At 34.0% G+C, this 14,714-nt stretch overlaps 1 protein-coding gene across 1 annotated transcript in view; it reads right to left on the reverse strand.

The window, feature by feature from the left end:
• Positions 1-11,328: 11,328 nt before the first annotated feature.
• The window catches only part of LOC111089691, a gene marked incomplete at its 3' end in the record, with an annotated part of 7,795 nt that continues 4,409 nt past the window's right edge, over positions 11,329-14,714 (reverse strand). Inside the window, exons 3-5 of the mRNA XM_022402624.1 lie at positions 13,247-13,474; positions 11,760-12,520; positions 11,329-11,459 (exon numbers count right to left, since the gene is read on the reverse strand). Coding sequence (XP_022258332.1) covers positions 11,329-11,459; positions 11,760-12,520 — 892 coding nt within the window. The remainder of the gene's footprint in view (positions 11,460-11,759; positions 12,521-13,246; positions 13,475-14,714) is intronic.

A 14,714-nucleotide genomic window follows, 5' to 3' on the forward strand; every position in this document is an offset into this window, starting at 1 on the left:
CCTCAATGTTTATTACAGACACACACAAAACAACGGTGTGCATGCAGTGGACGACTGTCTCTACTGTCTCTAGCGATAAATCTCTGCAGAACCGGTCATGATAAAAACCAAATAATACCTAAAGAAATAAATCTCCCTCAATGTTTATTACAGACACACACAAAACAACGGTGTGCATGCAGTGGACGACTGTCTCTACTGTCTCTCGCGATAAATCTCTGCAGAACCGGTCATGATAAAAACCAAATAATACCTAAAGAAATAAATCTCCCTCAATGTTTATTACAGACACACACAAAAAACAACGGTGTGCATGCAGTGGACGACTGTCTCTACTGTCTCTCGCGATAAATCTCTGCAGAACCGGTCATGATAAAAACCAAATAATACCTAAAGAAATAAATCTCCCTCTTAAAGAGTAAAGTTATTTCAAATGTCCTTATTTCTTTGTTAAAAAAGTATATTCGTATATATATTGGTGTGTACTTGCCTACTTTTTACTTTAAAGGTTTTCTATGTTTTATAGGTTATTTTTTGTATTGTATTTAGGATTTGTTTTTGTATTAATGTATTGTGTCTGTTTTAGTGTAAAATTCTTTTATTTTTAGTTTCTCATATAGTGCTTCATTTTTATATTATTTTTATTAGCAACGATTTTTAGTTTTACTATCTTAATTAGATTATTATGGAATGTATTAACTTGTATTTTTAATATCACAGTTAAGCATTTTTTTTGTATCTTTAGTGCTATATAGTTGAGTGTACTACTTTACTGACAGGTCATGTCGCCTACGTGACATGTACATGCTCTTAGGAACAAAGGAAAGTTAACGTGATTCATAACCATGCTACGAGTTTAAAGCTAATTATGTTTAAAGTTGATTTTTCATTGTCGGCTTGGGGTCAAGCCTGAAGCAGAGATGAGGGAAGTTGTAATATACAAATATATCATGTGTGCTGTATATCACGTATTTTCCCGTCATCGTTAGTGCCGTAAAAATGTCGATTTTTCCTTGTATTTTGTTTCTATGCAGTTTAGGCCTAAGACACTTGATCCAGAAAACCACTGATGCTTCTAAGTTCTCGTGTTTGCCTTTCTCCCACTTTAATTGACTAATTAGATAGCTGTGTTATATAAGTCCTAATCAACGAATGTTGTTAAAGAGTAACCAGTCATGTGATGACTCAATCACAAGACAAATAACCAAGGTTTCCTGTATGAGTTACATAAAATAAAAAAGAAATATCTTCCAACATAGAAAAACTTACTATACCATACAGAGAAACCCCCTAATCAACTTTAAGTACAAAAATAATAATATCTTCATAGATTAATTCATGATACATTAAATATATACTCTGTAGGTTGAAAGCATTGAACATATATACGAACAAAAATATGTGCCCTTTACTAACTATGTCAAACACAAAAACAAACCCTTTAAGGAAATATTTGTATATATATATTTTGTTAGACTATTCCATTAAAATATTCATATATATATATATAGCCTCAAGACCAGCATCCAGCATTTATTCTTCATCGTTTCAGAGATAGCGAGGTTCACAATTAGCTAGGATGTTTCGGCTGGTGCCTCCTTCCGATAGTCTTCAATCACGACAATTTTTCATCAAACAATAAAAAATGCTTCATGAACATTCAGCAACAAGGATTGGAAAATTGATAGCTAGGATTCAATCCCTTTTTCAAAAGTCCAAATTACAATGTAAGTCAAATAAATCCCATTGGTCAAATGCTGAGCGATCTGTGTAGATTAATGTGGGTTATAACACATGGTCACACCCCTAGCCACTATGACAGAGATTGGCTATGGGCTTTGCATGTGCTCATACACATTATAACACCCAAAGAATATATACCCCGAGATCATGAAAACTTCACAATCCTCAGGCTTCACTTGTCCAACTGTAGCTGTGTTGCCTTCCGTTCTCCCTGCTGGACACCAATCTGGCCTCATAACTTTCCTACCATTTAAATGTTCCTAGACAGTACCTGGTTCCACGTAGAAGGGAATGAAGATCGACGCTGCAACTGGTTCTTAAACATTCGAGCTGACTTGAGTCAGATGATGCTAACCATAACTTTAACCACTAACCTTTACCAATGCTTTTGTTGTTTTTCCTTAGATGTGCAATGGATTTTTTGCCATGAATTCCAAACTTTTCACTGTGTAGGTGTTAATTTCTGTTTCTCCATAGTTCACATACAGCTTATATTTTCATTCCTTCATACTGCATGTTGTAATGAAACAACATTAAGAAAATATCCAATAAAACTTTGATAGGTTGTTTAGGCAGAGTATTCATAACGAATCTTAGTTTCAAATGGACAGCAACTGCCTGTTGTAGAAACCTACAAATGTAGAGGACGACGTTTCGAAAGCCTTCCGCCTTTCGTCTTCAGGTTTGGTTATTAAAAATATTTCAATCTGTGTGTCTGAAAATATTTCTATCACAACCAAATGTGTATATATATATTGGTTGTGATACCTGAGCCACTGTCTGTGAATTTCACTTACTACTGACAATTTCATCTGTTCATGAACATTTCAATTTGATCCAGTTAAAATATCTTTGTATTTCTCTTTTTGGAGAAACAACGAGTTTAAATCTATCAGTTAAAACTGTGTTTGATTTTCTTGCTCTCAGTTGTAGTGATAATCTCTTTCATTAACCTTGTCTCGTCCACGACAATTCACCATCTGCTTAATATTTGAATGTTGAAATTGAAAGTTTCTCTTTCTGGTATTAGTGAAAATAACAGGTACACCGTGTTTTGCAATAATACTTTCAAGGTCAGCTATTACAGTTAACTTCATACTCATCAGTTCTTCACATCGAGATCAAATTATTCATCTCCACACTCTTGTTGTTTTACACAACTACTTGTAGCTTGTAGATCATTCGCACTTCCAAAGTGAATAGAAAAATATAGCAAGTACAAGGCAACATTCACTATAGATTCTCTCTAAACATCAAGTGACATTTCACATCAGAAAATTCACTCAGTGACTAGGAAATCAAGGGTCGTAACACCCTCTCAGTCACTAAATTTTAAATCATCTGACTATCCTACATTTCGATGATGAAGTGATAATCCTACAATGCAGTACATACATTTTATGATACCAAGCAATAGCTCAGAAAGTAAGTAGTCACAAAACCGTTTTCAATCATCGATTTGTCGTTCAAACAACTGTCCTATCTTTCTAATCAGATGGCTACCACACAATGTAAGGCATACATTATAATGTGGTAGTTTGGAAAACAAAGAATGCCACTTCTTTTCAGTGTGTGAACTTTTATTGCTACTTGGTAGCTAGAAAAGCAAGGGTCATGACATCGTTTCATTCAGCAATCTATCAACTACCTGACCATCCTAGCTTGTGGAGTAAATCAAATGATAGACACAAAATGTATGGCTTACATTACACGTGAAATAGAACTTGATATCTCAGAAATAAATAAATATGATTTCCTTTTATTCATTGGTTGCTCGACTGTCTTAGCTTATGAACATCGATTGGCTCCACCTCATCAAGTGGAAAGTCGACGTCAGTATCCTGTCTAGTGGTCAGTACTATCTGAAACTTCGATCTCCAGCATCTCCTCATTTGTTTCATCATAAACTACCATATAAGTATATTCAGGTCTTCTCCCTCGTCAGGTAGGTTGTCATCACTAGGGTTACCAGATTTCTAGAGTGAAAAACTGGGACTTGGTTTTCCATATGGAGTAACACTTAACAGCTCTTAACCGCTTAACCTACAATAAACACACTTTTTTACCATTTATAGATAATCTGATGTTTACTGCATCGTGTTTTAAAACCACAAACAAGCAAAATTTGTTAAAAGCTTATCTAGTTAATAACAATAATGATAAATAAAAATCCACCTAACCTGTCTTGAATCAACAAAAAAGAACAATTTTGCTTTACCATTTTCAGTCTCAATTCCAGCAGCTATCCAATGATAGGTTATGTTATTGTGTCAGGTGATTCGATTCTTCACGTAAAATTTAAAGGAGTCATGAATAATGAGAAACTTCACATATGAAACTCACATTGAGGTACAGAGAAACTGGGACAGTTTAATGTCTTTACTGTTTCTGCCTGGAACACGAAATTAAGGCTAAAACTGGGACAATTCCAGTTTCACTGAAATGTCTGGTAACCCTAGTGATGACTACGACAGAATATTCATCCTTCTAACATTTATCTGGCTCATCTCCAGATTCCTTGTCAAACCTGGAAACCAACGTCTTGTCTTCGACACATTGATAAATAATATCAACGTGTTCTATGCAGTTTCGTGCATTTCATGTCAACTGTAGGGCTTATAGAACTATTTGCCAAAGCCTCAGATATGGACTGATCCTGCCGGATTAAATATGAGTCTGTGCTACTATGCTCCTTGCTGGAACAGCCATTCTTTTACTTGTTCTATTAATGAATAGCCATTTTTGCTGTTATCAAGCATCGACCATCATAAACCTCAACCAATACAAAAATTTCTGTGTACACTGTGGGACATCTTCTTGTGGGAGAAGACCTACATCACATAAACAGGGAGTAGTATTTTTCACCCAAATATGAGTATGCTCAGTAAATAGCTTGTGGATCTCTGTTCGATTGCTCCATATATCCTCATATCTGGCAAGTGTTCATCTCACTCACTTCTGTTGGGAATAATAATCCTTACCTGCTTGGTAGTCTGTATCATAAGTTCTGCTAAACCATCAGACTGAGGTGATAAGGTGACGTTTGCATCTTATCTATTGGCTAATGGATAACCTTTAGCACACTTCATTAACTAGTCAGTAACAATAAATACGTGCCGATGACTATTTTCAGTCTGTTACATTCAGAGCTATAATCTGCAGAGTAAACCCAACTATTTGCTGCTCAATTTCCTCTGTCTCAGCTAGGTCTTTCTCTGGGCAGTATGTACTGTACAATATTTACACTGATGTCGAATGTCGGCTCGAATTCCTCCAGAAGAACCACCAACAAATGTTAGAATGAGTGTGGGTTATACCTTGATGCTCTCTAGTCTTTGTATTATGCAAAGTCTGGAGAATCTGTTGTCATAGAAGTCTATAGACCATTATCTGCAGCACAATTAGAAATTCATGTGTCTGTGGTCTATAGCAATAGTATAGCACACCTTCCTGTACTTGTAACTGACTGTAAATACGCTACAGGTTACTTCATCTCTACTATGCTCCTAAATGAGTGTGAGTTAGGATTTACCTTTCTTCGTGGTAAAAATGCCTTTAGTATGTCAGGGTTGATCATGACATCATTCCACCAGTAAAGGCTCCTCATAGCTATATTAGAAATCATTATGCTTTCAATTCCTACAAGCTGTCCAGGGCCAAGACAGTTGATTCATTGACAAGATCATATTGTGTAACAAGATAGTCCGTCTGCATTTACATCTTGTGAACCGGGCAACACTGTTAACCAATGTGCTATCATCCCCTCTGGATTCTTAAAATTCATAAGACACTTTAATGAAGTTTGGTCTACCTGGATAGTGAACCTTGTACCATATGAGTAGTGGTGATATTGTTTCATGAAGACTTGAAGAATACAGATGCAAGTTGATATTTCTTCTTCATATAATATTTGTGTTCCAGATCTTTGTGTGTATTACTGGCGTATACGATTATATGTTCTACTCAATCCTGCAACTGTGGTAACACAGCTTCTATTCTGTTGTCGGTTATATCAGTGTGTAATAGGTACTCACAATCTTATCATGGATATGCTAGCGCTGAAGCATCTACTAGAGGAAGCTTTAGGGATTAGAATGAGTCACATTCCTCACTCCATCAAAGTGCATCTCATTTATTATTAGAAGAGACAACAGTGCAGCTATCTTGGAGAAGTTGGCCACAAATTGTTGGTAATAAGATGCAAAACGAAGGAAACTTCAGGCTTCTTGCTTCATTACTGATTAAAACTAATCTCTCACAGGAGCTATGTTAGCTGAGCTGGTAGAGACTCCATCCATACCTATTATATGATACAGACACTCCACCTGTGTTCACATGAGTGACTACTTTCCTGGTTTCAGTTTAAAGCCTGCTTTAGTTCAACACTGGAATACTATTCCAGGTTTTCAGCCACAAAATCTAAATTCCGACCAAACATCAAAATATTCTTGATGTAAACCATGCATCTCTTCTATTATATTCCCTTCAGTGTGAGTTCCATTAGCCTCTCAAATGTGGTCGGCACACATCAAATGGCATGTAAGCCATCTCTTGTACCATAGACAGCCCTCGGCCTGCTCTCATTGACAATTTTTTTTTTGTGAGTAACTGGATGTCATATCTAAGATGTTAAACTAATGAGACTTTCATCTCTTGGTAAGGGAAAGGTGTCAAGGAGTTTTACCATATTCATCGATTTTAAATCAATGTAGAACCTTGATATACCTTCCTTCTTCCTTACAATCACTATTGGGGACAATTATGATCTCTCCAAAAGTCATATGACTGTTTACTTTAACACACACTTTATTTTTTTATTGATGACCTATCTAATGCTCCAAAGAAGCTGGGATTGCACTTACTTTATTGGATGTGCACTGCCTGTGTCTACGTAGTTATGAGTCATCAGTGTTCAATCAGTTTGGTCATCTGTACCCACAAATACATTGGCATATTCATCCAATACTTCACTAAGATGCTTCTGTTGCATTGTGTCTAGATTGTTTGTACAATCCTCAACTAATCGCCTAAGATATATCGGTAGCACTGTATTTGATTTCTGACAAAGTGCAATTGATACAAACCTAGCATTTACCACTAGTGTCAGTTACTTTCACTTTGCACCCCGTGCCTATAATAATTCCAGCATTCAGCTGAATGGCCAGTTACCCAAAATTAAAAAAAATACAGGAATTACATCCATTGTCAGACAGATGACTTTCTAATCTAATGCTGCCTGCATTCTGAACATGAAACAGTTTATTTCACATGTGACTTCCATAACTGCTTTACATAGTACCCATACACTAAACATTGTCCATAGAATACCACGGAAAACAACTTATGTATGCAAAGTACTGTTACTCCTGTATTCCCTCTGTTAAATATATATATATATTCATGCAGTTATGAATTCGATCTAGTCAGCACTGAATGACACTCCCGTTGTATATCATATCACCTGTTTCATATGCAAATCTGATAGATAACTTCTACAGTATGGAAAAGTGTGTGCTGTAAACTAACTGCCTTTCCTCTACTCTGTTAGTTCAAAATGATGGACAGCTATGAAGAGGCAGCTAAAATAAGTGATAAATCTGAAACAAACTGAATCATTGGAATGTCTTGGACATGATTTGAATTAAGGAAGTATTAACCATGATACATTCTATGGGAATATGTTTAACCCGTCTTAGAAAGTGTTTTATTAACCGTGATACATTCTATGGAATATGTTTTACCCGTCTTAGAAAGTGTTTTATTAACCGTGATACATTCTATGGGAATATGTTTTACCCGTCTTAGAAAGTGTTTTATTAACCGTGATATATTCTATGGGAATATGTTTAACCCGTCTTAGAAAGTGTTTTATTAACCGTGATATATTCTATGGGAATATGTTTTATCCGTCTTAGAAAGTGTTTTCTGCATGTCTTGTAAAAAAGGAGCTTGCGCAGTAGCAACACTTAATCCCAGTTTTTATGCTTATACAGAGGTTTAAGCACGTCATATTAAAACAATTTTGAATATATAAATCAGCACGTAATGCGATAGACACAGTCAAATAAATAATGGGAGAAATATCTTGTTTCAAAACTACGTTTTAAAATTGTTTGGCAGTTGTCTAATGCCACCAAAAGTACAGGTTTTTGGGAAGATTATGTAACACTTCTTTTGGGGCACCAAAGCCACCCAGAAAGAGATTTGCAACAAGTCGTACCCAAGCCATGATAAGTAAACTACAGTATTTTGTAACACGTGAGAATTCAACGACCATCCTTGCCTCAGAAAACAGTATGCACATTAGATTGATTATGGAAAGGTACGTGAAAGAGGGTGTGTTTTGAACATGGCAGAACCTTTTGCAATAGAAACCACACTGCAGGGCTATTTTCAAGATGCACTGTGGTCAGATAGAACATTTATGAACGTGGTGACAAGATGAGGCTCCAAAATTACTTTATATAACGTACTAAACTTTTACATTTGGTGACATAACTTCTACTTTTATTTCTTATTTTGTTTACATTTTTTGGTTGTTTTGACATGCCTATTTTTCACTGATATTGCTAATAGTCAGTGGTATACCTCTGTTTCACAGGCAATAATATGTTTTCTACTTGATTTTCTATCTACCTCTTTACTTTAAAACCCTTTTAATAATATTTTTACCACTTGCTTTATGGCTACGTATAGTATCTGCTTGTGTGTATATTTGCTAAAAACAGTACATTAAAGTGCTGTAGAGTAGGCCATATCAGAATTTTTTTTTCGCATGTTTTCATAGTCTCTAAAATTGAATTCATAGGTTAATCTAGTCACTATATAAACTTATTATTTGTTTCATCTTATGACTTATTTTAGTTGAGTTTACTTAAAATTCTGTTAATATTTAGACTTTTTGTTGTGAATATGAGGTTTTCCCTGACTCGTTTTATTTGTTAGATTGTGATACAAAAGAAAATCAGTTTGGAACGTGAAACCACAAAAATACCTAAACTATGATTAGGGTAATGTAGTGTAGGGTAATATTTACTTGGCTTACCCATGCAGAAATATTTGAGAAATGCTTTAATGATTCGTGAAGTTCTAACAAGTCACCATGTTATTTATTCCAGTAAAGGATACACTCGAAACGTGGCTAATAACCATTACAACAAAATGAGTTACACTAATCGTATTCAAATAACGATTTTCTTTTCAAAATTGAACAAGAAAGTTGGACAAGAAGACATTTCTGTTACAAATGAAACAGAAATTTAAAACTACAACCAATAATACAAGCTAACGATGCATAAAAATTTGATGTTCTTTTGTATACTGCGAGCAACAGCAACATGTTTTCCAACTGTTCATAAAGAAACGCACCCAAAATATAGCCAACTTTGGCGTAACCAACTGCCCATAAAGAAATAAACCAAGATGTGACAAAACATAGTTTTGAAAGATTGAGACATTTCATATTTAATAATACAATAATGTAGTATAACTTGGAAGAGTCGAGTTATGTACAAGGTTTCTGTAAATGGCTGTATGCATTTTAAAACGTAATAACATTTTAAGTGAAGAAAGATACGTGTTGGTCTATGTGCACTTCTGCAAACATTTTCGCCATTCTTCAAACTCGTATTCTGGAATTGTATCAGTTGCTTCCCTAGTGCAACTCTTGAGAACAACAGCCTTAGCTGACTATTGGCTCTAGTTTGTATACTTTATATGATCCAGATTGTAGTGTTTGGACAATGTCCGGTGCATCAAGAACACGAAGTGAAAATGAGTTTTGTGTCTCGCCTTGCTGTAAGAAATGCGTACCAATAGCAACACAAACTTCTAAACCATAAACATGAGATTCTACAACATTTCCAAGTACATATGTTCATTGACAGTTTTAAGTTTCAAAATAAAGAGATAATAAATAGTTTTTTGTGAAAGAGAAGAGCTTACATTGGTTTTCTTGTGAAACATAACAAGGTACATTAATTTTTATAATTTCTTTTTAGGCACATTTGTCTACTATATTAAAGTAAAAAAATACAAAAACCGACATTTTTTGGCACAATGAAAGGTAAAATCTTTATCATTAGCTACAGCCTACTAGTTTCGGTCAATACTGTTACTAGCCCTGATGATGGTAACTATGTTACCGAAGCTAGCCGGTTGTAACTAATAATAAAAATTTTACCTTTCACTATGCCAAAAATACGTCAGTTTTTGTGTTTTTTACTCTTAATGCATTGTTTATTTTGTGAAACATAAAATAAATTAATTTTGTTTTGAAACAGGACAAGGTAGGTTGGATTTTGTTGTGAAACAGGACAATGTTTATGAATAACGTGAATAGATAAATTGATAGATAAAAAATACTCTGTACAACGTTATAAAACCAGCATTTAAATATATATATATATATATATATTACCGTAGGAAAAATTAATAACAGCGTATGGTGAAAAGACTCACTAAAACTACAATCAGGCATACTTTAATACTCATTAAAACAACAATCAGGCATATTTTAATACTCACTAAAACAATAATCAGGCATACTTTAATACTCACTGAAACAATAATCAGGCATACCTTAATACTCACTAAAACAACACTGAGGCATACCTTAATACTCACTAAAACAACACTCAGGCATACGTTAATACTCACTAAAATAACAATCAGGCATACTTTAATACTCACTGAAATGACACTCAGGTATACCTTAATACTCACTAAAACAACACTATGGCATACCTTAATACTCACTAAAATAACACTCAGGCATACTTTAATACTCACTAAAACAACAGTCACGCATACCTTAATATTCACTAAAACAACACTCAGGCATACTTTAATATTCACTAAAACAACGCTCAGGCATACTTTAATACTCACTGAAACAACACTCAGGCATACTTAATACTCACTAAAACAACACTCAGGCATACGTTAATACTCACTGAAACAACACTCAGGCATATCTTAATACTCATTAAAACAACAATCAGGCATACTTTAATACTCACTGAAACAATACTCAGGCATACCTTAATACTGACTGAAACAACACTCAGGCATACCTTAATACTCACTAAAACAACACTCAGGCATACTTTATTACTCACTAAAACAACACTCAGGCATACGTTAATATTCACTGAAACAACACTCAGGCATATCTTAATACCCATTAAAACAACAATCAGGCATACTTTAATACTCACTGAAACAATACTCAGGCATACCTTAATACTCACTAAAACAACAATCAGGCATACCTTAATACTCACTAAAACAACGCTCAGGCATACTTTAATACTCACTAAAACAACACTCAGGCATACCTTAATATGGGAAAGGTTAACGAAAACTATCAACGATATTTGAATTGTCGATGACGTAAAAACACGAAGTACAATCTCTCAAGTGGCAGCAGATCTGATAAGTTATCAAAATAAGGCATAGAATAATTTTAAAATTTCACTCTTTTTTTTCTAATTGTAAGCTTGTAAGGATTTTACATATATTTTAGTTTAGTTTGGAGTTAGACTGGAGAAACAAATCATTTTCAGAAAATAGAAAACATTTTACCGTTTTTGTCTTCCGTTTTTTCGGTGCTTGTAAGTTTTTGAGCAACACACAAGAAACAGGGTTGAGCGACACCTCTTGGTTCGTAGTATATATCATGATTTGGGTCCTTTCCGTTCTTAGCTAGATAAAAACTGGAATACACGAAGACAGATTTTTTTTTTTCATGAAGTGTGGTTAAAATAATTTCTTTACAAGTTATATATGTTTTATCTGCGATTACCAGATAATTATGTAAGATATAACTTACGTTATGTAATAAAATCCAATTAAAGATACCATATAATTGAAATGTTCTAAATGTTACAAGTGACGGCTTCATCTTTCACAAAAGTAATTGACCTCGTTTCTTAAGTATGCCAATTGTTTCTATTAAAATATACTTTAAGATGATTAGTGAAATGTGAGCGAGGAACTGAAGATCTTCTTCCTACCCTTCGGCGTTCTCTGAAGAGTACAAATCCACATTCCGTCTCTGAGTTACTTTGGGACTTAACAAGATAGAATGTTGGTTTATCACTCCTGGTAACACTGGTTGCCGAGTACCTACTGCTTGAGAATAAACGCGGTTTCCTGGAGCGTATATTTCATTGTTTATAATTCCTGGTAACACTGGTTGCCGAGTGGCTACTGGTTGAGAATAAACGCGGTTTCCTGGAGCGTATATTTCATTGTTTATAATTCCTGGTAACACTGGTTGCCGAGAAGCTACTGCTTGAGAATAAACGCGGTTTCCTGGAGCGCATATTTCATTGTTTATAATTCCTGGTAACACTGGTTGCCGAGTAGCTACTGCTTGAGAATAAACGCGGTTTCCTGGAGCGTATATTTCATTGTTTATAATTCCTGGTAACACTGGTTGCCGAGTGACTACTGGTTGAGAATAAACGAGGTTTTCTGAGGCGTGGATCTCAGCCTGAATCACAGCAGCAGAAGGCCCTTTCTGAGTTTTAGGTCTGACAGCAACACCAGGATCTTGTTGGTTGGCAATAATCCTTTTAGCCATTCGAGGCGACTTGATCTCTAACAGATTAATGCCCCCCGGAGTGTACGTAAAAGGTTTTTTATCATTCTTCATTGTCTCGTATAACTCGGGGGGTAAATTACGGTACTGATGACAATCATCTTCATCTGTTTTATTAATGTATTGCTGTGAAGTCTGACGACTACTGGTCTCATAGTCTGTGTTGCTCATCTGTAAAAGATGGATATTTTAAAAACATTATACTATCTATAAAAACCTTTTGTTAACCCAGCTCAAAATATAGCTTTTACAAAAAGTACACACATATTTAAACTTTGTTAATCTAACTATAAATGTGGTTTTAAAAGTATTATACTTAATAATACATGATTTTATTCAACTTTCCTCACCTAGTTCTAAATATAGTTTTAAAACATTTTACTTCTCAATACACATTTTATTAAGCCAGCTCTGAATATCGTTTTCAAAACATTTTACTTAACATTAAACACTTTTATTAACCTTTTTTAGCCTAGATGTAAATTTAGTTTATAAAAACACTTATACTTATTCAGCTTTCTCGACCCACTTCTAAATATATATTCTTTTATAAACGTGACTTAATAGGCATATTTTAAACAGTTCAGTCAAATATCATTAAATTCTTCGCTAGCATTATAACCATTACAAAACTGCTTTGAATAAAAGTTTAGTTTAATTGAGTAGTAAGAAGAAACGATGAACCGTGATTAGATTTGAAAGAAGTAAGGTATCTAAATGGGGTAGATATTTCGTTAACACTATCCAATTGTAAAGTAATAAAAACTTAAATAAGTAAAAATTGAAAAGATTAAATAAATTATTTCCGTAATGTAGATTTTTATGTATTAATTGATTTAGACTTCGTTATCTCTTTTAAGCAATGAGGATAATAAGATCACAATCTCAGTCCCAGACTTTAGATTCGCTGTTGGAGAACTGACGAACTTTGTTAGGGTAAAGTGCGTGTGAAAGTTCTGTGGTACTGTTGGGGTGCTCAGCTTCTTTAAGGGATTCTTCTGAAAACCCTCTGGTACTGTTGGCACGAGCAGCTCCTTCACTACAGAGGAAGCATTCACAAATACAAGACAGCACATTTTCTAACAGTTTACTCCTTGATTCTCCATCTTTTTCATGGAGTTTCACCTGGAAAATGAGGTTGAGGAAAGTTAACTTTCTGTAAACAAGCTTCAACACTTAATATTGTTTTTGGTAAGTCACACAAGAATCACTTCAAGGTATTAATGACGATCTTTCTAAAAATCATCTGTATGTTTAAAAGAAAAACATGAATACTTCAAACAGTATACAAATTTCTTGACAACTTTACATTGATGTATTATATACTACATTTTACATTAGCATGTCAGATCTGATTTCACCCATAATATTTGGTAAATTTAATGTTTAAGACAAAAGACCTTAGTGTCGATTACAGCTTGAGTTGTTGTTTTTCTTCTATTATACCTCTGAGAACCTATCATAGGTATAAATAAAATTACTTAGCTCCCCCCCCCAAAAAAAACACAACAACAAATCTGGAAATGATGTTTTAACAGATTAACAAAATCTTGGTAAAATTCATTGTTTCTGTCCGTCTTTGTGCACTTATCTTATGAGATGAATTAAATATAAAATAGTTGTAAAGACAGATTTTAAGAGTATCATTGGTGCATTATTTAGTGACACCTTGTATTTACTCTTCATGAAAGGTTTTTCATTGATCTTGTGTATAAATCAAACACTTCTTTTTAGAATTTATTTTAAGTATGTCAATGATAATAGGGGAAGAAAAATGTTAAATAGTGTATGTTTTGTGTAACCAGACAAATCGGTAAACATAATCTGTTCACTACAAACACCTTATATACCAACTTATATCTCTTATCCCAAGAAAATATATAATGAAATTAAAATATCTCGATAATGTTTTACTTTTTTATTTCCTTCTTATTGTAATTACACGTGACGATTAAAATAGTGACATGTAACTAAAATATTTTACAGAGCCTAGTTGTGTGAATTGTAGTTGAAAATTCTCAGTTAAAAATTATATAACCAAATACTCGCTGGTGCATACGTATATGATGACAAGAATAGTTTTTTTATCTTGCATTTTATGGGATTTGCATGCACTGTAACGAGTATTTAAAAAAATATTTTCTTTCCGACTAAACATTCATTAATATATCATATGTTTGAAAATTCATTAGTATATAATAATTCTGAAAGTTCATTAATATATCAATAAGTTTGAACATTCAGTAACATATCAAAAGTTTAAACATCTATTAATGTATCATAAGTTTGAACATTTAGTAATGTATCAAAGTTTTGAACATTTAGTAATGTATCATAAGTTTGAACATTTAGCAATGTATCAAAA

Source organism: Limulus polyphemus, unplaced genomic scaffold, assembly GCF_000517525.1.
Source record: "Limulus polyphemus unplaced genomic scaffold, Limulus_polyphemus-2.1.2 Scaffold7051, whole genome shotgun sequence".
NCBI classification, from domain to species: Eukaryota; Metazoa; Arthropoda; class Merostomata; order Xiphosura; family Limulidae; genus Limulus; species Limulus polyphemus.